The following is a 22,500-nucleotide window of genomic DNA, read 5'->3' as shown; positions in this document are numbered from 1 at the left end:
CCTCCCTCTCTCTCTCTCTCTCTCTCTCTCTCTCTCTCTCTCTCTCTCTCTCTCTCTCTCTCTCTCTCTCTCTCTCTCTCTCTCTCTCTCTCTCTCTCTCTCTCTCTCTCTCTCCCTCCCTCTCTATCTTTCTCTATCTCTAACTCTATGTCAAACACACACACACACAATGAGTAAATATTCTAAAATTTACAAAGATAGACACGTATTTTTTCACGCTTATTTCCTGTTGTCTGTGCATGGCTTTGCGTGCACCGGTTCGTCGAGATGCCACGCGTTAAGAAATCAATACCTGATTACATTTGCTCGCGCGTTCTAATTTTCCATAATTACATGAGTCACGATCATCAGGTAGACTGTTAATGGCCTGGTGCAGATGGTGTGCGGGAGTTTTAGACGCACTTTTCTCGAGGCAAAGGGAAAAGGGGGAGGGGGAGGTGCCTGGAGATGCCTGTAACACGGTGACCTATTTATTATTATTATTATTATTATTGTTATTATATATGTATTGCTTTATTTTCCTTCCAATCATGTAATGACAATGAACAAGAGAGGTGGTTTGTTTTGGAATCGTGATTTCGTCGTGTATATGTTTTACGAGATTCTCACGTGTTCTCGACGCGTTCGGGATGGGTTTCACATGACAGTCATGAGTCAGCGTGTAGTGTGAAGGATATCCTGTTTTTGTGTAATGGAACGTAGGGACGCCAGAAAATCGTAAAGCATATAAATACTTTTTAAAAAGGTGTGCTGGGATGGCTTCTTAAATGATGCTAAGCACGTGACCGGGCTTTATTTAAATAGCTTCGGAGATATTACCTTTCCTTCCGTCTCTCTCCCTCCCTCTCCGCCCCTTCTTTCTCCATCCCTCCCTCCCTCCCCGCCTCTCCCTCCCTCCCTCCCTCCCTCCCTCCCTCCCTCCCTCCCTCCCTCCCTCCCTCCATCCATCCATCCATCCATCCATCCATCCATCCATCCATCCATCCATCCATCCATCCATCCATCCATCCATCCATCCATCCATCCTCATCTATCCCTCCATCTGCCGATACTCAAACCTTAGTCATTCGCCATTATATCTAGCTGCTATTTGAAAAGAAATTAAACCCTAGTATAGTCATTTTCATTAGGGCTCTTTAGACCAGACTAAGTCCCTCTCATAAGAACCCATAAATTGCACTAATTTAGTGGTCGCTTCAAACAGCAAATTGGTTTAACTCGGTGGTAAAGAGAAAGTCAAATGTTTTCGGTTCACTATCATTTTGTTTTCCCTGCCACTTCAGTTTCTATGTCTATTTTCTATATGTTGAAATCCGCTACTTTCGCACATTAGTACGTCTGTTAGAGATTTTTATCTTAAAGAGAAGTTCAGGTTTGATGAGAATGGATAATGTAACAACATGGAAGAGAGTATTGTCATAAATCGTCAAAAGTTGTTTATATCTATACATATATATTTCTTATGCTCATCGTGATAGAGAAAAAAAGTGTTACGTATTGAAATGACTCATCTGTTTGGCAAACAAAGTGAATGTCCATAGATTGAATATTCGCTAATAGATATTTAGAATAAAGTAATATCATTACAATTTCATGATCTATTTTTAAGTTTGCAACGCTATCACTTCCAAGAATACACTCCTCTACTGCAACGTGTGATTTCCTGCTAATAATGAATTCACTGTGATTTATAAGGCGTGGATTTCCATGTTACTTTCAGCTTGATGATGGAATAACTGATGAATAATAAAAAGACTGTGTGCAATCTCTGTGTTTCTACATGACTTGTGACGATATGAAGCTGGGAAAATCTTACACGTAATGAACAAATACCTGTATATAACGTGTTTCAATAACTCGCGATGTGCAGTATGCAATACCCAGAGCTCACCAGATCTTTTTTTTTATAATCGAGAGGGAGAAAGGATAAGCGAGAGGGAGAGGGAGTCGAAAGAGGAAGCTCTATAAGCAATGTATATTTAGATATAAGGGAGAGGTGGGGGGAGGGAGGAAAGGAGGAGAGGAGGATATATATATATATATATATATATATATATATATATATATATATAGAGAGAGAGAGAGAGAGAGAGAGAGAGAGAGAAGAGAGAGAGAAAGAGAAAGAAAGAGAAATAGAGAGAGAGAGAGAGAGAGAGAGAGAGAGAGAGAGAGAGAGAGAGAGAGAGAGAGAGAGAGAGAGAGAGAGAGAGAAAGAGAGAAAGAGAGAAAGAAAGGAGAGAGAGGGGGGGGAGATAGAAATTAAATTGCTTAATTGCAAAATCTGAATGCATGCATGTACCACCAATAAGATTAGGTCGTCCTATAAATAGTCTATTATTTGCATCCTTTTGAAAACATTGCTGGTCTTGGCAAGGATAAAGAGAAAAGCAATATCCACAATAAAGATTACATTGAATTTGTCAAGGTGTTAAACATCTGATTTCACACATAAAAGCAGTTTCCATTAATCTGTTTAGATGTAAGATAAAACATTTATATATATATATATATATATATATATATATATATATATATATATATATATATATATATATATATATATATATTATATATAATTAATAAAAGCATTAACCAGTCAAAATAACTATAGAATAAAAATATCTTCTACTTTGCGTGGAAGTATTGTTAAGAGATAAAATATTAACTAAATTATTGAAAACAGGAAAACTATATATATATATATATATATATATATATATATATATATATATATATATATATATATATATATATATATATATATATATATTATATGTATATATACACATACACACGTATATATATATATATATATATATATATATATATATATATATATATATATATATATTCGAAATTAGAATACACGAATTACTTTCATTGTATTCATCACAACAGTGTCACAAAAGTTGACAACCCAACAACAACAACAATAACCACAGAAACAACAACAACAACAACAACAGCAATATAGTGCCAAAAATCTTTAATAGTAAAAAAAATAAATCAGAAAACATCAATAACAAAAAATAAAGTTTATTATTAGCACCGACCAAGTACAAAGGAACTGAGTCGACATCACGTGGGTTTTAGAATATTCCGTTCAGACGCAGTAACGCCCCCCACCCCCCCTTTCCTCTCTCTCTCTCTCTCTCTCTCGCTCTCTCTCTCTCTCTCACTCTCTCTCTCTCTCTCTCTCTCTCTCTCTCTCTCTCTCTCTCTCTCTCTCTCTCTCTCTCTTTCTCTCTCTCTCTCTCTCTCTCTCTCTCTCTCTCTCTCTCTCTCTCTCTCTCTCTCTCTCTCTCTCTCTCTCTCTCTCTTCTCCGTCTCCCTCCCGCTCCACCCCACTCCATTTCTCCCTCTCCAACACTTCTCTCTCCCTCACTCCCTCCCTCCGCACTCCTACACTCCACCCTCCCTCCCCCATCCCCACTCCTTCCCTCAATCCTTCTCTCTCCCTCCCTCCCTCCCTCCTCTTCCCCCCTCTCCCTCTCCTCCCTTCCCCCCCTCCCTCCCACCTCTAACTCTCCTTCCCTCCCTCGCTCCCCCTCCCCCTAATCTCCCTCCCTATCCCCCTCCCCCCTCCTTCCCCCGCCCGAGCCTCCAACCCTCCCTCCTCCCCCCCCCCCCGCCCGAGCCTCCAACCCTCCCTCCTCCCCCCCTCCTCCCCCCCGCCCGAGCCTCCAACCCTCCCCCCTCCTTCCCCCCCCCACCCGAGCCTCGGCGTCAGAACCACAACAGCGATGGCTGCGTCGCGGGGAGGCTGCCGCGCGACCCCACTTTTCCGCCTTTCCTGCTGCCTGCTGCTGTCCCTCTTCCTCGTCGAGGTGTGCGATGGCTCGAGGGCCAGCCCGGCCTCCTCCTCGAGCCGACTGATAAGGGTGAGGCGGAAGGCGGAGCAGGAGAAGCCCTGGGAAGTGGCGGCTGGCGAGGGTCGGGGGCGGGCGGCGGCTGACACTTCTGCTGCTGACACTCGCAGCAGAGTCAGCAGGGCCGCTGACACCGATGGCACTCAAGGCTCAGCTCATCCTTCAGTCGCTGTGGTGGGTATTTGAGGTTTTCCTTGGAGGGTTTGAGGTAAAAGGAGGGGGGGGAAGTTGGGGCGAGGAGGAAGGTTTCTTCTCCTCCTCCTTCTTCTTCTTCTTCTTCTTCTTCTTCTTCTTCTTCTTCTTCTTCTTCTTCTTCTTCTCCTCCTCCTTCTCCTTCTCCTCCTTCTCCTTCTTCTTCTTCTTCTTTCGTGTTTTAGGGTTTTAGACATGTTCTATGGTCTCTATAGTGTAATAACACATGTTCTATGGTCTCTTCTTGGTTCTTGCACCATCTGCAGAAAGGGTCATTTTCCATGTTCATTCTGTGAAGGTGTTGTTTTAGTCTTGTGTGCTTGGTTATTTTAAGGCCGCGGTGGTCGAATGGTTAGAGCGTCGGACTCAAAACTGTCACGACGGCAATCTGAGTTCGAGGGTTCGAGTCACCGGCCGGCGCGTTGTTTCCCTTGGGCAAGGAACTTCACCTCGATTGCCAACCTAGCCACTGGGTGGCCAAGCCAGCCCAAGTCAAGTGCTGGTCCCAAGCCCGGATAAAATAAGAGAGAATGTTACCTAAAAAGGTAACACCGGCACTCTCCGTGGAAAGGAACTGGGGACCCTACCACGTACTCACTACAAGAGCATCACGACATGAAAACTACAATTAAGTATCATGCTGTGACCACGGCGGCTCAGACATGAACCTACCGTTAAAAGAAGAAGAGCTTGGTTATTAGTCTTGTCACGCATGTGTCTAGCTTTCTGTCCTTGGCTCTGGTCCTTTGGTTTTTGGATGTCGTCTTTGATGAGATCATTTTTTGTGTTTAAGATTCTTTTTAAGTTTGATTCCCTTTGTTTGGTATTTTTTAACTTTGATTTCTTTTATGAGACAATTTGGGTCTCGTGGTATGGGATCGTTTATTTCATGGGCTTTCTTTAGCAGCTAAATCAGCAATGTCGTTTCCCTTTATATGTTTATGTGATGGAATCCACTGGACCATAATCTTTTGTTTGAGTGTTGAGAGAAAGTATATTTGTTTTTGTATTTCATATACAATTTGTTTGTAGTTAGTGGTTTGGGGTTTTGAATTAGTTGTAGTGACGATTGCGAGTCTGTTAATGTTATTGTGTTGGTAAGTTTGTTGTTTATTGCATAATTTAATCCTTGTTTTATGGCAAATAATTCTGCATGAGTGATTTCTATTTTGGGAAGTAGTTTCCAGATAGTTTTTATGTTTTTATTCTGGATGTAAATTGCTGCAGATGTTGATTCTGGTTCTTTTATCTTTGAGCCATCGGTGAAAATTCTATTATAGTTTTTGTAGTTAATGTTTATTAACTCCTGATATTGTTTTTGAATGGTGACTTTCTTGTTATGTTGTCCATAAAGTTTGTTTGTATACTCTGAGATATCATGCCATGGGGGTATTGGGGATATATTTGATATCACGTTCGGAGTTTTGTCCAGATTTAGATTTGTTCTCGTTTCCTTAGCTCTGTATACTAGTGATCTTCTGTCTCTCGGAGGGTTATATTCTTTTAAGCATTTTATTATTTGTTGCTTTACTGGTGCTGTATTAGGTTTATTTAGGATTTTTGTTAATTGTATACATTCAAGTTCTTTTATTCTGTTTGTTAAAGGTGGAATGTTTGTTAATGCTTGGAGAGCTATGATTGGAGTTGGTCTAAGGCATTTCCGTTGCCGTCTTAGTGCTTGATTTTGTAAGATTTCTAGTTTTCTTTAAATTTTGTCTTTTGCTGCTCCTAGATTGTTATTCCGTATTCTACTTTTTGGTTTTTTTGTATATTTATAAAATTTTAATAATGTTTCACTGTTTGCTCCCCAGTTTATTGAAGGGTTTGTTTTTTCATTATATTCATTTACTTAGAATATCTGTTTTTACATTTTCTATATGGTTTTTCCATTTTAGTTTGGGGGCTCTAATGTTAAACCAAGGATTTGTGACTTTGAGTAATTTTAGTTCCGTGTTATCTATTCTTATTATTGGTAATTGGTTTATCTTTTTGTTTGAGAAGCACATTAATTTACTTTTTGTGAAGTTGATTTTCAAATCCCAATTATTGGCCCATTCTTTTAGTTTTTGTAATTCTACTTCTATTTTATTGGATGCTTCTAATAGGTTTTTGTTACTTGTTAATAGAGTTATGTCATCTGCGTATATTATTTTCTCAATTTCTTTTGATAATTTTAGGTCATTTAGCAGTATATTAAATAGAACTGGACTGATTGGTGACCCTTGAGGTACGCCACTCTGTGTTGTTCCTTTTTCTGATGTTAGGTTTCCAATTTTTATTTGGAATGTTCTTTTTTCTAACAGGTTATTTATCCATTTTAGAGGTTTGCCTATAATTCCTAGTTTTGACATTTTTGTTAGTAATGCTTCATGATTGACTGTGTCATAAGCTTTTTCTAGATCTAGATGTATTTTTTTTCTATGAAAGCTTTATTTATGTGGCTGTCTATTATATGTAAAGCATCGTAGTTTTCCCTATTAGGTCTGAAACCTGTTAAGTCTTTATCTAACTTGTTGTTATGTTCTAGCCACCATGTTAATCTTTTTGTTAAAATATTTTCGAATATCTTCCCAATACATAAAAATTCTCTAATAAATCTATAAGAGTTTGCTTCTGATGGGTTTTTACCCGGTTTTATTATTGGATTTATCAGTGCATTTTTTAATGAGTCTGGATATTCTCCTTTGGACCAGTATGAGTTAAAATTGGTTAATATTGACTCTAGTATGTTTGGAATGGGGGCCGCGGTGTCCGAATGGTTAGAGCGTCGGACTCCAGACTGTCACGACGGCAATCTGAGTTCGAGGGTTCGAGTCACCGGCCGGCAGGTTGTTTCCTTAGGCAAGGAACTTCACCTCGATTGCCTACCTAGCCACTGGGTGGCCAAGCCAGCCCAAGTCAGTGCTGGTCCCAAGCCCGGATGAAATAGAGAGAATGATTACCTAAAAAGGTAACACCGGCACTCTCCGTGGAAAGGAACCTGGGACCCTACCACGTACTCACTCCAAGAGCATCACAACATGAAAACTACGATTAAGTATCATGCTGTGACCACGGCGGCTCAGACATGAACCTACCGTTAAAAGAAGAAGATGTTTGGAATATTTTTATAAAACTCATACGTGATTTCATCTGGTCCAGATGCTTTGTTATTTTTGGCATTCTTAATTGCTGTTTTTAATTCCAGTGGGGATATTTCTTTATCTTTTTCATTTATATTTCCTAAATTAAATAGTCTTTCTTTTTCTAGGTCTGACAGCAGTTTTTTGGACTTTTTACTTACGGTTTTCATATATTCATTTTGGAATTTTTCTAGTTTTTTGTGTAATATTTGTTACTGGCAAGTCATTTTCTACTAGTGGATATTCCATTGAAGTTGTTTTCCCTGTTAGTTTCTTTAGAAAATTCCATATCTTTCTAGGTGGAGTTTTAAAATCTATTGTAGTACAAAACTTTTCCCATGATTCCATTTTTGTTCTTATTATTATAAGTCTAGCTTTTGCTAATAATTTTTTATATTCTAGTTGGTTTGCTATTGTAGGCTTTTTTCTCCATTTATTGAAAGCTTTATTTTTTTCTTTTATAATGTCATTACATTCCTTGTTCCACCATGGTTTATTTGGTTTATCTTTAAATTCTCTTGTTTTCAAATGGAAATATTTTAGAGCTGTACTTTTTATCATTTCTGTAATTTTATCAATTGAAATTAAGTTTCCTATTTCTGTGTTATATAGTTCTCTTTGGATTTCCGTCCATCCTTCTTTCGAGTATTGCCATTTTTTTTCTTTTAACAAACTGTTATCTTTGTATGTGTTATCTTTTAGTATTATTGGCAAATGGTCACTATCTAGGTGCGATGCTGTTTTTAACTGAATATTACTTAGGGTTGGTGATCCAAATACTATGTCTATGGTTGATTCTTTGGCTGTTTTGGGATCAGTTCTAGTTGTTTGATTTTTTGGAGTTAACATTATTATATTATTTTGAATTATCCACTTTATTATACTTTCACCTGTTTTATTAATTTGTTTGTAACTTATATTGTCATTCCAGTATGGATGGTGAGCATTGAAGTCTCCCATTATTAATTTTGGTTCTGTGATTTGGTCTGTATAATATTGGAATTCTTCTGTTTTTATATCGTTACATGGGTTGTATAATATTAATATGTTCAACCACTTGTTTTTGTAGTTTACCTTTAATCCTAGAACTTCTACTTTGTCATTATATCTGTCTCTTAGTTTGATTTCTTTGAATTGCAGGACATTTCTTATGCATATAGCTATACCTCCTCCTATTTGATTTATTCTATCCTTTCTGATTACGTATAGTTATTTAAAGTAAATTTATCTTTCTCTTTTAACCAGGTCTCTGTTATGGCTATTATACCTGGGGTTTCTTTGTATATGAGATATTTTATATTTGCTTTCTTGTTCAACACGGATCTTGCATTCCATAATATGAAGGTGTCCATTTTACCAATCGAATAGATCTTTTAGCATATTGCTAATGTCGTTGATTAATTCCATTATGTTTTGTATTATTGATTTATCTGAGTTTAAGTTATTTATTATTTTTGTTATCATCTTGAATATATTTTTGGCTATCTTTGACCCAGGAGAAGTCTTCTGCATTTCTTTCATTATTGACATTAATGTTATCTTTGTGTATTATTGGAGTCGGTAATGACCATGTTATTGGTGAGTCTAATGTGTCTTTTTGTTTGTTGTTTGTTTTGGATTTGTTTTCTTCTTGTTTTTGTAGTGTTTGTTCGTGCGTGTCATGTTTCTGTTTGGTGTTTGGTATTCTGGTTTGTGTGGGGTTCTTTAGCCTAAAGTAAGGCTTTTTGGTTCTGTCAGTTTCCGTGCATATGTTTGCGTTCTACTGTCTTCTAAAGGTTGAAGTGTTGTACTTTCATTTGTTTGTTGTGTGTTATTTGTTTTTGTTTTTCTTGTTTGTTTGGTCTTTGGGATTTGTTTCTTGTGTTTCATTACTGCTTTTTTGTTAGGGGGTTTTAATTGTTTTTAGTTGTCTTTTTATCTCTAGATTGTTTTGGTGTTGTGTTTTCTTTATTTCTTTCCTGTGCTAATTTGTGCACTTTACATTCTTTCGTATTTGGTGAATGGTTTTCTTCACAGTAGAAGCAATGCGGGTTATTTTGGCAGTCTTTATAGCTATGCCCATACTGACTGCAGTTATTACACCTTTTTTTGTTTTTACATGTTACTATCCCGTGTCCATATCTTAAGCAGTTGTAATATTTTGGTATTGGGAATGTGTACTGTTTGACTTGGTAGCTAGTATGGCCTATAGCTACTCTTTTGGGTAGATTCCCTCTAAAAGTGATTCTCAGTGATTTTGTGGGTATCCATTTTTCTTCACTTTCTCTGTCATTATTTTGTCTTTTAATTCTTATTACATCTATAATTTCATTTGGGTCATATTCTAATGTTCTTATTTTCTCATTAATGTTTTCTATATTTAAGTCTGTTTCTACTGGGTATATTGTTCCATAGGAGCAGTTTGTGTATTTATTTGAAGTTGGTTGTTTACATAATATTTCCCAGTCTCCTAGTTTTTTTTATTTCTCTTAGTGGTCTTAATTTAGATATGCCCTTGATTTCAAATCTTAGGGCTTTACCTGCCCCTAGAACTCTGAGGGAATCTTCAACTATGTGTTTATGAAATTCTGATTTGTTGATGGTTTTTGTTAATTTAAGTGGGTTGTTAAAGTTAGTGGTTGCAGATCCATCTTTTAATTGAATGAGTACTACAGAATTTTCATTTCCTACCTCCATATTTGCTTGGTTGTTACTTGTTGTTGGTCAGGGTTCTTCCGGTGCTTTCCATCCGGCTTCTTTGTTTTTCGGTTGTTTTGAGATTGGTTTTTCTTCGTTATCACTTTCTAGTTCTTCTCTTGTTCTCTTTGTTTGGTTTTCATGGTCCATGTATTGGATTGATTCAGGGTCTTCACCTGGATCCAAATTGAGATCAGAGTCCATAAGATTATGATTTTCACTACACTCAAAAATTGATGTTTACTCAACAGCGTTTCAATCCGTTCTCGAGGAAGGTTTTTCTTCCTCGGGATTTTTATTTATTTTCGTCAGTTCTCTCTCTCTCTCTCTCTCTCTTTTAGTTTTTTTTTTTCTTTCCTTCTGTTTCTTTTAGTCTCTCTCTCTCTCTCTCTCTCTCTCTCTCTCTCTCTCTCTCTCTCTCTCTCTCTCTCTCTCTCTCTCTCTCTCTCTCTCTCTCTCTCTCTCTCTCCCCCCCCTCCCACCCTCCCTCCCTCCCTCCCTCCCTCCCTCCCTCCCTCCCTCCCTCCCTCCCTCCCTCCCTCCCTCCCTCCCTCCCTCCCTCCTTCCCTCCTTCCCTCTCTCCCTCTCTTAGTTTTTTCTCTCTCTCCCTTCTCTCTTTTATTATGTTTTTTTTTTTTTTTTTTTTTTTTTTTTAATATTTTGGCATTTTTTTCCCCCAAAGACAGCGTCCCCAAAACCGGGCTATTTCGCGAACCCAAAATCCCTAAACTTCATAAAATCCCTAAACTTCCCTCCCTTCTATTTATTCCCTAGGCAAGGGGGGGAGGGGGGCGATCTCCCCTTTAACTCCCCCCCTGCCCCACCCCCACCCCTTTTATTAGGCAAACCTGTAGAAAATACAACATTGAGAATTGTGTTTTGTTTAACTAAATTATTGAAAACAGGAAAACTATATATATATATATATATATATATATATATATATATATATATATATATATATTCAAAATTAGAATACACAAATTACTTTCATTGTATTCATCAAAACAGTGTCATTTTTTTGTCATTTTGCGGTAATTATGAGGACGCTGTGGCTTCGTCCGCGGTTCGTTATTATTCTGTCTTTTACGCTCTATTAGATGGCAGCGTCCGTTTCTATCTATTTCTGAGTGTTGGTCTTTTATTCAGGATATTTTAAAGAATTTAGATTTAGGTTATTTTTAAGGATTGATTACTATCCCTGGCGTAAGAAAGGACAGAAAGATTTATTTCTTTTATGTGATGAAAACAGAGAGAGAGAGAGAGAGAGAGAGAGAGAGAGAGAGAGAGAGAGAGAGAGAGAGAGAGAGAGAGAGAGAGAGAGAGAGAGAGAGAGAGAGAGAGAGATTACACGAGGAACATTTTTGCAGAAAATTTTTATTTATAGTGAAAGAGAATCATGGATTGAAATAGAAACATGGGTAATTGTGTAATATTTAGGTTTGAAGTCGTAAATGTAAAATAACGTGCAAATGCTATTAATTGCAAGTGCAGAACAAATTTGAGAGAGGTAATTCTCAAAATAAAACATCGGCTTGACGATTAGTCCTTTGATTACTGCGGCATCCATGCCTTTGGCTCTCCTGCAAAGGACAGCCAACTTCCATCGCTTAGGCTATAATGATGCGGCAAATCCCATTGGTGGTCTGCAAGCTATATGTAGTTAAGGATTTTTGCCCCCCGTTTTTTGTCATTTTTTTCTATTTCTTTTTATCTCTTCCTTTTTCTTTTCTTTTTTTTTATATGATTTTGTTAACTGTAAAATCATTATTAACAGGAAGCATGCTATTTTTCAAATGTGTTAATGACTAAAATGTAAATGACAGCTTTCAAAACAGGACCTTTTTTTCATAGCCCATACTCAGCCAAAACTCACCTATAATTTGCTATATATAGAAAATCTGCTGTGTCTACCACCTGTTGGCTCTCAGACAAAGACCAATTTGTATATTGCCCAGACAGAACATTGATCAACATTTATTAACGCTGGTGATTTATCAACAAAGAACGAATGAGCCTAAACTCTATTGTAATAAAACATATGACAGTATACATGTCCGAAGATGTTGCCCAAAAATGTGAATATTAAATGTTTTATTAATTTAAAGTTAATGTACAACATTGCGCATACATAAGTATATTGATGCTTATGTCATAGATGAAAGTGTAGATGAACAAAACCTTTGATAAATACACATATGATGAGAAAAGAACATTACCCTGTGCTGAAATATTTTGCGGCAAATATTCAAATATTCAGATATTCAGATATTCAGATATCTTTGTATACTTTCCCAGGATTCAAGTTAGCATTTTTGAGGAGAAGGATCTAAAAATGAAAAACTTTACAGGATTCTTTTAACTTGTTTACCCATATCTTTTTAAGCACTGGAAGTTTTTATTGATGAGAACAGTATTTGCAGAAGAGAAATCTCATTGACATACAAGAGAAAATAGTACTAACCATACTACCGTTTAGTAATAATATGTGGAACAGAGATGTGGCCTGTGAAGAGACCATTAGGGGAGTCAGAAGCAGCCAAAATGAGAATCTTGAGGTTAACGGCAAGTTAGAAAAGGAATTGGAAAGCAAGAGGAGAGTTGACGGAATAGATTGCTTTGTAAATTTTAAGTGATGGAGGTGTGGATGTTAGGATAGAGAAATAAGGATACAGTTGGTGATAAGCTGGGTTTCTTGGTTTTGATTTAGGCTGATGTGCCCTGTCTATAAATCTGGGAATCCTTATTGACTGCTGTATCTATCAGTATTCTGTGTTGCCCTCACCCCCAATTGCTTAGTGAACAGGGCATATCCTTACATCATTTAATGGTTAATCCACAGCCATGCAAAAGTCCTTATGTTTTCTTACTCCATTTAGGTGATGATATAAGTCAGGTCTATGTTAAGGCTAAATAAACTAATAACCTCAAGCATTTCAATTGGAGGGACCTTCAAATTTTGGCAGCCTTTTAGAATTCATTGTGCAGAGGATACCCAGAGCATGCTAGGTCGGAAACATTAAACATTGCTTTGCATGCATTTCCTACATTTACCTATTCTACTCAACTCTCTCTGAGCACCTAAATTTCTTAGCAATTAATTTGTGTGGCAGGCTTTGATTGTGTTCAACTGAAGAAAATATTAAAAGAAAGTGGAAATGCAAAGATATATGTAAATGTGCCAGGCATTACTTAGATTTGTTTAGGTCACTTTTCTCTCTTTTCAATATTTTTTTCATATTGAATGTTAACACAAGTAAAAAGAAAGAAAGAAAATATGCAGCACATACATATATACATGTGTAGATATAGATAGATAGATAGATTGAAAGCTAGTTATATATATATGTAAGTATTTAGACATGCATGCACACACACACACACACACACACACACACACACACACACACACACACACACACACACACACATATATTCACACACACACACACACACATATATTCACACACACACACACACACACACACACACACACACACACACACACACACACACACACACACACACACACACACACACACACACACACACATGCATACACACGCACACATATTCACATATTCACACACAATTCTGGCTACCATGTTTTAGTCTTTCTTAGTATGAGGTACCCTGGATCAATCTCTCCCAGTACAGGATACTTAGAGTGTGGAGTATTATGTCTTGACATAGTGTAGTTTGTCTTGTAGTGTGTCTCTTATCAGTTTGCTGGTTGGATTTGGGTGACTTGTGGCTTGTATTTGGACCAAAATTTGGACATTAGGTTTATTTGAATGTTGAGTCTCCTGCATATGTGGCTAGTAGGCCTGGCCTCCATGTACAATATTCCTTGCCTCCTCTCTGTTATGCTATTAGCTCATTCTATATATGCTGTTTTGCCAATTTTGAGGTCTATGTTTGTTATCACGGCAGACTCTATATTCTCTTTGCAGGATTTTATATCTTTGTGCAGTAAAAAAAGAAAAGAAATAGCAATGTGTTAATTTTTTTGTATTTTTGTATTTTTGTAATATTGTATTTTCTGCTCCATCAGTCAAGGTGACAAGGAATTTGTTTCTACATTTGGAAATAGTGTCCTTTCTTGAGCTAGCGCTCTTCCAGCCATGGTTCACATGCAATCATTGTTTACTGGTGGAAGTAATGTAATAGGCTTTTTCTAAATACCCACTGAGTGTAATCTCCCTCCAAGACCTTTTTAGACTCATGGCAAAACATTCCCATCACCTGCTCTTTGGCATGAGGGCATGTTACCATCACCCTGACCCTCAGCCAAATTTTTCCTTGATGACACCTCCCCAGCACTTGCCACTCTGCCAATTTTTTTTTTACAACTTGACAGTCTGAATTGTAATATAAGTGAATTGATATCTTAGGATATTGAAGTTAGGGTGGGAAGTTTGTTGGGAATGGGCTGGTAGAACCAAGTTTTGAATAAACTATGAAGTAGAGTGTGTGTGTGTGTGGGGGGGGGGGGTTGTGAAGACCTGTAATTGCTTTGAAGATTTCTTTGCATAACATAATTTTTTTCTGTGACATTTTTCTTCTTTTTTTATATCATCGTGAAAAGATTTATTTTTATATTTGTTATTATTGTCATGTTTTTATTGTATGTGTTATCTTTTAAAGGTTATATTGTGATGATGCTTTCTAACCATCTGACCATCTTTTTCTCTGCAGTATAAATTGATGAATGACAGTCATCACCAGTTGATCATAAACTGGGCTGGAGAGGGAAGTAAAGTAGTTGTGTGTATGACACGCGACTCAGTCCAGGATGAATCATCAACCTCGAATGTATACGTGTCCTACGACTATGGAACGACATTTCAGGAAAAGACGAGCAATTTCCGAAAAGCTTCACAAAAGCCAGCTATCATTAACAAGATGTACAAGAATGATAAATTCACCTCAGTGGTAAGCTGGTCTTAAAATATTTTCATTACATATTTTTTTGGTATATTTTATCTATACAAGTGGTTTATATTTTTAACTATCAGGTAATGATATGTTGTATTCACCTTACTTATGTAAGCAAGTATCATAAATTTAGGGTTTTGAATAATTGATTTCTCACCTGCAGTTTGTGTTTACGGATGTCATCAACAAAATCATCTACGCGACCAGAGACTACTGCCAGAATGTGACATCTCACGAGGTTATGTTCACACCCTCGGAAGTAAGCCATCATCCGCTAAATGCAGAGGTTCTTCTTGTCTACGACATTGAAGATGAAGAGCGACGGGTTAGTTGTATTTTTAACATGTTATCGATATTGGAACATTTCTGTCCGAGGCAAAAATTTTAGGCCATTTATTCAACCTTTAACATAGTGATGCTGAGATGGTAAAAATACATTCCATGGCCAAGGGGATTTTAGTTTACTAGTTTTGGTTACATGTAGATGGCTGCACAAGAGCTTAATTAACAAAGAGTCAATTAGCATTGGTCTCACCAGCTTACCCTTTTCCTTAATTTTTAAAAAGGTTTTTATTTTTATTTCTTATTGCTAATAGTATTGATAATAACATCCCATTAATCACAGTGTCAATATTGATGGTACTTACAGTAACAAAATTAAAAGCATTAGATAAAAATCAGGACATTCAGCAAATGGGGATATAAGATGAGTCCAGGGAGGGCTGGTAATTGACTCCTTGGTGACTCTGCACTTCTGGAGCCATCTTTGTGTAAACATAATTCTGAAAAGAAAACTACAGTGGACGGTGCAATTACTTGTCATGGGTGGTTAAAAGATAGAGTGTGGGAATTTTTGGTCTTGGATATGTATTTATGTCTATGTTATTCATAATGGGCATTTATCAAGATGCATCAACACAAATTTCTGGGTTTTATAACTTGAATTAGATCAAAGATATTTTTATAATCATATAATTTAGATGAAATCAGAAACCAATTTATTGTTACTAAAGTATTATTTTAGCTTTAACAGTTTTTTTTATAAATATTCCTATAAAGCATTATAGAGTACGCATTATCTTTCAGATTATATAGGGTTATTATTTTAAAAAATGCTCTCCTTTCACCAGTTGTGGATTAGTGAAGACTTTGGCGGAGAATGGAGGGTGATTGAACGGTACGTCAAGACATACTACTGGTCTGAGATGACATCACCACCTACCCTTTACATTGTGCGTGAGGAACCTACAGGAGGAGCTACAGTCTTGTCTTCACAGATGCTGTTTAGGTATGATGTCTCTGAGGTGGTGACTATTGCTTGCTCTCCATCGTCAGTTCTTGTTGTAAAGCATTCCCAAGTTATTCCTCCACTCTGCGTATATCATGACTGTCATAAGCTGTGGTAGCTATCTCTATTAACCCATTGGCTTCGGGTGCATCGTGGTAATCAAATCGCCAAAAATCCAGACATTAGGCTTATGTCAGCGGTCACTCTACTGGGTGACTGCTTGTAGGTCTGGCGCACATGAACACGTGTGTGCGGTGACAAGACTCTGTGCCTCCTATTTGCAAAGTAATTTATTCTTTTTAATGTATAAATGTTGTTAACTTTTTAGCTATTTTCCAATATCCATATTTGCCATTTGAATAGCATTATCTAGATGGTAATAGTTTTTTCTTTGCACAGATTTCAGTCATCTCTCTAGGTAGTCTACAACTCAGTGCAAGAAAAATAAAAGTATATAGCACTATGTTACATATGTCATTAAAAAAAAAAAAAGATCAATATTAAATTTTTTGTATTAAGCCTTCAACCTGCATTTCCACTCTCAGTGCCAGGAATATGATGCTGAGTGTGGAAATGGTATCCTCCATGGAGCTGGCGCTCTTCCAGTCATGGCTCATGGACATTACATTCACACTCATACATTGATGGGAATAATACAAAATCGCCAAATAAGTAAAATATATCTCCCAATAGATTTGTGCACTCATGGTGAGTCTTTTTCATCACCCTGGCCTTCTGCTGAAGGCCAGGGTGATTAAGAAGACTCGCCATTAGTCAGCAGAAGGCCAGGGTGATGGCCAGCTGATGCTCAAGATGGCAGGTTCATGTCACCTGGCCTACAGCCAGATTTTCCTTTCATGGCACCTGCCCCTTGTCCCAGATTTTTTCATGACATGATGGTCATGTCACTCGTATCCAGGGGGTTGGCAGACAGGGTTTAAGGGAGACAGATGTATCATTACATAAGCTGTGTAAGAAGTGGCATTCCTAATGGTAATGCAAAAATGTCCATCTTTTTCTCAAATTTCAGAGAGGGCCTCACACCCAACACAGTCATCAGTGGGGTGGAAGATTTCGAAGTTAAGGATGAGTTTCTCTTCGCCATCAAGAGAGTGGTAAGATTTGTCTTCCCTTTTTTTTTAAATGTACATGAAAAACTGATTGGGAAAAACAACAAATAGAGTTTAACTTGTGAAAATGTCAGAAGAGTTCTGAATTTTATTACATCTACAGGATTGGTTTTTAACCTGGCTGGGGGGGCATCAGTAATTTCCATGGGGGGCACAAGCCCTTGAAAAAAAAAAGAAGGAATTTCTCTTGATTATATTTGTTCTTCTCAATGAGAGCATTGTCAGATAATTATCAAATAATTCACACTCGGTAAAAAGACTTATGAACATATTTTTAACTTTCGTTAAAATCTGGGAGGGAATTTTATTCATTGTTGCAAGGGGGGCATGGAGGGAAGAACAAATTCCTAGAGAAGGCAGGGTAGTCAAAAAGTTAAGAACCACTGATCTAGAGATATGGATTCTAAATAAATATGATGTAAAGAAAATAAGTTCACACACACACACACACACACACACACACACACACACACACACACACACACACACACACACACACACACACACACTTACATATGTACATACACACATTATTCATTATGCATTGTACATCTATTTATATATATTATATATTATACATAAGTTCATTGTACATATACATTTTGTTATTTGTTTCTTAACTTTTGTCAATTAATTTATTCATTCAATTAATATTACCATATATTACCTCTTTTCCAGCATCTCTTGGGATCCCATACCATTGGTGCAACGCTTCAGATGTGGATATCTTATCGTGGTGGACCCTTCTTAGCTGCCGAGTTCCCCAATAGCCTTACACACCAGCACTATTACATTGCAGACATCTCAGAAGGACAGGTAAGACTTTGTTTTTCATAATTCGAGTCTAAAAGATTCATATCACTCTAAAGATTCATTTTTTGCTTGGTGTATCCTTATCAGGAAAGAGCTTTTGTTTCTATTTCACTTTGTTCTATTTCTGTTCTTAATCCTCTTCATTTTCTTTTTTCTTTTTTTTTCTCTCTCCCGGCTTTCAGGTTTTCTTTAGTGATTTTTTTGCTTAAGATAATGGTAATTTTTAAAATTGATTTATGTGGTGTGGTATGTTTAATATTTTGTCTTTAATGTAACTTTGAATAAGAAAGAAAAAAAAGTTTTGTTTTGATGCCATTGAGAACATTTTTTATTGTTTGTAATGAATGAAACTTTCAAGAACTGGAGAAGTTCATACTGATTACATAAAATTAAAAGAAAAGTACAAAGAACTGAGTGTGTAACTTGACCATACTAGACTATGGGAGACATTTTCGATTGACAATATTTTTGTGAAATAAATTATCTTGTCTTTCAGATAATGGTATGTGTGGCTCATGATGAGATTCTGTCAAACCTGTATGTCTCGTCGGTGCCAAGATCTGCCAACCACCAAGTCAACTTCTCGCTCTCTTTGGAACGGATCTTGTACTTCAACCCTTCGACCAACTGGGTTGATACATGGCTCAGGTATTTATGTTTGGTGAATATGGAAAGATAAATTGGAGTGATTATTATTTTTTTTTTATTTTTTATTTATTTTTTATTTATTTATTTTTTTTCTTTAAGTATCTTTTTCTCTTCGGCCTTTATTGATTTTAACAGTGTATATCTCCCACAACTGGCCATATGCAAGAGATAACAGCACTCTTTCTGTTTGCAGTGAAGTGGCATCGGAAACATTTGCCGACTTGCATCCAGTAGAGGGCATACGTGGAGTGTTCATTGCCTCACAACTTGTGTCAGACTTTAGCAAAATCCCGAGCAGACTCCGTCCAGAACACCTGTCGTCTCTCATCACATTCAATCAGGGTGCTCAGTGGAAGCCTTTGCAACCTCCACAGAAGGATGCATATGGCAATACAATCAACTGCAAAAGGGTAAGTTAAGAATGGATCCAAAGGAAGGGGCCCTAAATGCAGTGCTGCAGTTTAAAAGCTTCATGAGAAGAGCATGTTTTTACTCAGTATCTGTGAGCCAAAGTGAGCTCCTGACTAATTGTGACTGCCAACCAATTTATTTATTTATTATTTTTGTATTTATTTTTTTTACTTTCAACTAGAATTATTTGAAGATAATATATGTGGGAATAAAAGCTGTTCTTCAGTACTAGAAAGATATGACCATTGTGCATATGAGCGATGCCTTTGGTGTTTTAAATACTGTTAGCAGTGCCAAATTTAACATAATGATAAATGACTAAATTTCTTAAGATTTGTTAGCTTCATAGTTATAACTTGTTCTTACTTAGGAAAAGTTATCAGCAGCAACATTACTAGGCATACTGAAGCTCCCCTAGAATGTTTGATTAACTTCTCTAAATAAATGCTAATCAGCACAAATGATGAGATATACTATCAAGCCAGCCTTTACTAGAGATTGTGATGTTTTCATAGATTTTACACTGGTTGTTACTCTAAAAAGGCTTATTGTTCATTATGTATTTTGAGTTGATCCCTGAAAGCTCAAACATTGCCGGATCTGTATGATCAAATAATTATCTTTTGATGGATTATGATCAAAATGATTAGCCTTTAATGAATGTAGGTAAATCATGCTATCATTATTTATCTCTTTCATTTCATAAGACCTGATCACTCTAAATTGCAGTCTATTATACCAAGACTTTGAAATTCCAGGAAAGTAACTGTTCCTTGCACGTAAGTCAGGAACTGAGTCACCTATACCCATCGACTCATGACTTGCCGGTACTCAGTAAGAAGAGCGCACCAGGTCTTATAATTGCTACAGGTACAATTGGAGCTTCACTGAAGGGCCACCCTGCACTTTACCTGTCATCAGATGCTGGTATTAATTGGTTTGAGGTAAGAAGATCATAACTATGTGTTTGTGATCGAGTGCACGTACATGTCAAGCCCCTTCAGTAATTACATGGAATGTATGATCTCTTGGTATTTACCAGAAATTCTTTTGAACTCCATATGTTTTAGGGCATTCTTTGTAAATTCGTGGTTCAGGGATTTCACCACATGTTGATATGTTTTAGGGCAGAGATTCCCAAAACAGGAGTGTGCAAAAAGCTTTCCAGGGGACAGCATATAGCTTTAATTTCAAGTGTCCCTTGGTAATTATTTTATTCATCAAGTATTCAACAGTTTGTAAGAATAGATTAATGTTAGTTATTCCAAATCTTTTATATTGGTGTACTTTTTTTAATGGGCTAGACAGGAACACTAATTTATAAAGGTTATGCACTTGGTGATGCAAAGCTTCAATAGCTACATGATTTACAGGTTATTTTCCATAAGTTCCCTCCATCTGTATTAAGGGCACTCACCAGAAGTTGCTTTCTGCCCACATTACAGGACCTTAACAATTAGTTATGCTAATGACTCCTTGAATTTCAGGTTTTGAAAGGCAATTACCTCTATACATTTGGGGATCATGGAGGAGTCATTGTGGCTGTGCAGATGTACAAAGCTGGAGGTGAGACCAATGAGCTGAATTATTCGACTGATGATGGCGAGACGTGGCAGACCCTTCAGTTCTTCCAAGAGGTTGGGTTTGGGAGGACCTTTGTATTGTTATATAAGATGTGATATTCGTCCTGTCATCTTTAGAAAAAGATTGTGATGGTCATATTAGCTAAGTTGTTGGTAATACTGACATATTTCTAGCAGTATATGTACATTATATATAAAAAGAGTAATGGTGCATAACCATATGTTTGAATTGTTTCCAGAAATTACGTATATTTGCTCTCCTGACTGAACCTGGGGAGAACACAACCATATTTACACTCTTTGGTTCAAGAGTAGAACATGAACACCAGTGGATCATTATCAAGGTTACTATTTTGGTACTCTTTTTAAATTAAATGAATTTTTGTGATATTTGTTTTATTTCTTTATTTCTTTTTTTTTTTTTTTTCAATATTTAAGGCTAAGTTATATTGAGATTTTAGGGGGATTAAGATATGTCACTACTGATGTTATACCTGGTAAATGTATACATTTTTCACAGGTGGATATGGCATCAGTGTTCAGGTACTCATGCAAGCCAGAAGACTACAAAACATGGTCGCCCTCGGATGGTCGAAGTGGAAGGCTTTGTCTCCTTGGAAGGAAGGAGGTATACGAGCGAAGAATCGGCCACTCAAATTGCTACAATGGCAAGAATTATGACAGGCCAATTTCAGTGGAGAACTGTCCTTGCAACCGAGAAGATTTTGAATGTGATTATGGCTACAAGGATAATATGGGAACGCAGATATGCACTGTGGACAGCAGCTTCAATTTTGATCCCCATGCGGTCCCTCTCAGCTGCAAGCCAGGAGAGTTCTATAACAGGACAAAAGGCTATCGTAAAATTCCTGGCGACACGTGTGAAGGTGGTCGAGACTACATGTACCTACCAACCATCACTGCCTGCCCTGTGTCGTAAGTAATTTGTTGACTTTCATAGGCATTGTGTGCTTCATTCTAGTAGAAGTGTTAGTTGTTAATGTTATTATTTCTTCTGTAAATTTGGAGTGATAGTGATTAGTAATGAAATAAGTTGGGATTTCATAGTTGGTAGTTCGCGTATGAATTTTTTTTTTTTGTTACAGGAAAGAGCAGGAATTTTTGTTAGTGTCAGCACGGCAGGAAATTCTGCGGTACAACTTGGTAGATCCTGGTGCTGGTCTTCGTCCCCTGCCGATACCAAATTTGAAGATGGTCATTGCCTTAGATTTTGACATGAAGAATAATTGCATTTATTGGTCAGATATCAATGAAGATAACTTGGGCATTAAGGTGAGCATAACTTATTTGTCATCTGAGAGGGAAGGAAGTATAAAAAAGAATTAATACTCATATTAATACAGCAGCTAGAACCGTGATATGCAAATTTCCATTGAGATCTTTCCTTTATTTTATGGTTGTGTATTGATACCCGTTCTTGTCATCTTTTCTCAGAATCTACTTTCAGTATGATGTATTTGATTATCTCTGTATATATTTTCTAGTTTATGTACTATTTCCTGTTTCCTTTTCTCTGTTGTGGATTCACAAAGATCTGTTCTAATAGAAGTATTATTCTCCCGAATATGTTCAGAATATTCCATACTCTACAAATTAGAAGATACAAAACTCCTTGATCTAATATTTTTATTATCTTTTAGTCATATGTATTCTGTTTTTCTTCTTTTTTCCATTTTTGTGCTAATAGAGATGTCTGTTTTATTGTTTTTGTTTTTAGGTTTACCATATTTACCATGAATTTGATAAAGATTTTTTCATATGGATTATCTCTTTCATATAAGTATGATATTGGTTTCTTGTGTTTTTATA

The 22,500-nt window shown here is 36.9% G+C and overlaps 1 protein-coding gene across 3 annotated transcripts in view; it reads left to right on the top strand.

The window, feature by feature from the left end:
* Positions 1 to 3,725: 3,725 nt before the first annotated feature.
* LOC119598170 (sortilin-related receptor-like) overlaps positions 3,726 to 22,500 on the top strand; it is a 44,185-nt gene continuing 25,410 nt past the window's right edge. For all 3 annotated transcript variants that reach the window (XM_037947810.1, XM_037947809.1, XM_037947808.1), the window contains exons 1-13: positions 3,726 to 4,043; positions 14,558 to 14,794; positions 14,961 to 15,122; positions 15,928 to 16,085; positions 17,116 to 17,200; positions 17,894 to 18,031; positions 18,525 to 18,676; positions 18,870 to 19,086; positions 19,846 to 20,031; positions 20,575 to 20,724; positions 20,910 to 21,014; positions 21,191 to 21,606; positions 21,777 to 21,963. In XM_037947810.1, coding sequence (XP_037803738.1) covers positions 3,744 to 4,043; positions 14,558 to 14,794; positions 14,961 to 15,122; positions 15,928 to 16,085; positions 17,116 to 17,200; positions 17,894 to 18,031; positions 18,525 to 18,676; positions 18,870 to 19,086; positions 19,846 to 20,031; positions 20,575 to 20,724; positions 20,910 to 21,014; positions 21,191 to 21,606; positions 21,777 to 21,963 — 2,493 coding nt within the window. In that variant the 5' untranslated portion in view covers positions 3,726 to 3,743. The remainder of the gene's footprint in view (positions 4,044 to 14,557; positions 14,795 to 14,960; positions 15,123 to 15,927; positions 16,086 to 17,115; positions 17,201 to 17,893; positions 18,032 to 18,524; positions 18,677 to 18,869; positions 19,087 to 19,845; positions 20,032 to 20,574; positions 20,725 to 20,909; positions 21,015 to 21,190; positions 21,607 to 21,776; positions 21,964 to 22,500) is intronic.

This window comes from Penaeus monodon, chromosome 40 (assembly GCF_015228065.2).
Source record: "Penaeus monodon isolate SGIC_2016 chromosome 40, NSTDA_Pmon_1, whole genome shotgun sequence".
NCBI lineage: Eukaryota > Metazoa > Arthropoda > Malacostraca > Decapoda > Penaeidae > Penaeus > Penaeus monodon.
This window is presented reverse-complemented; position numbering and strand designations above follow the sequence as displayed.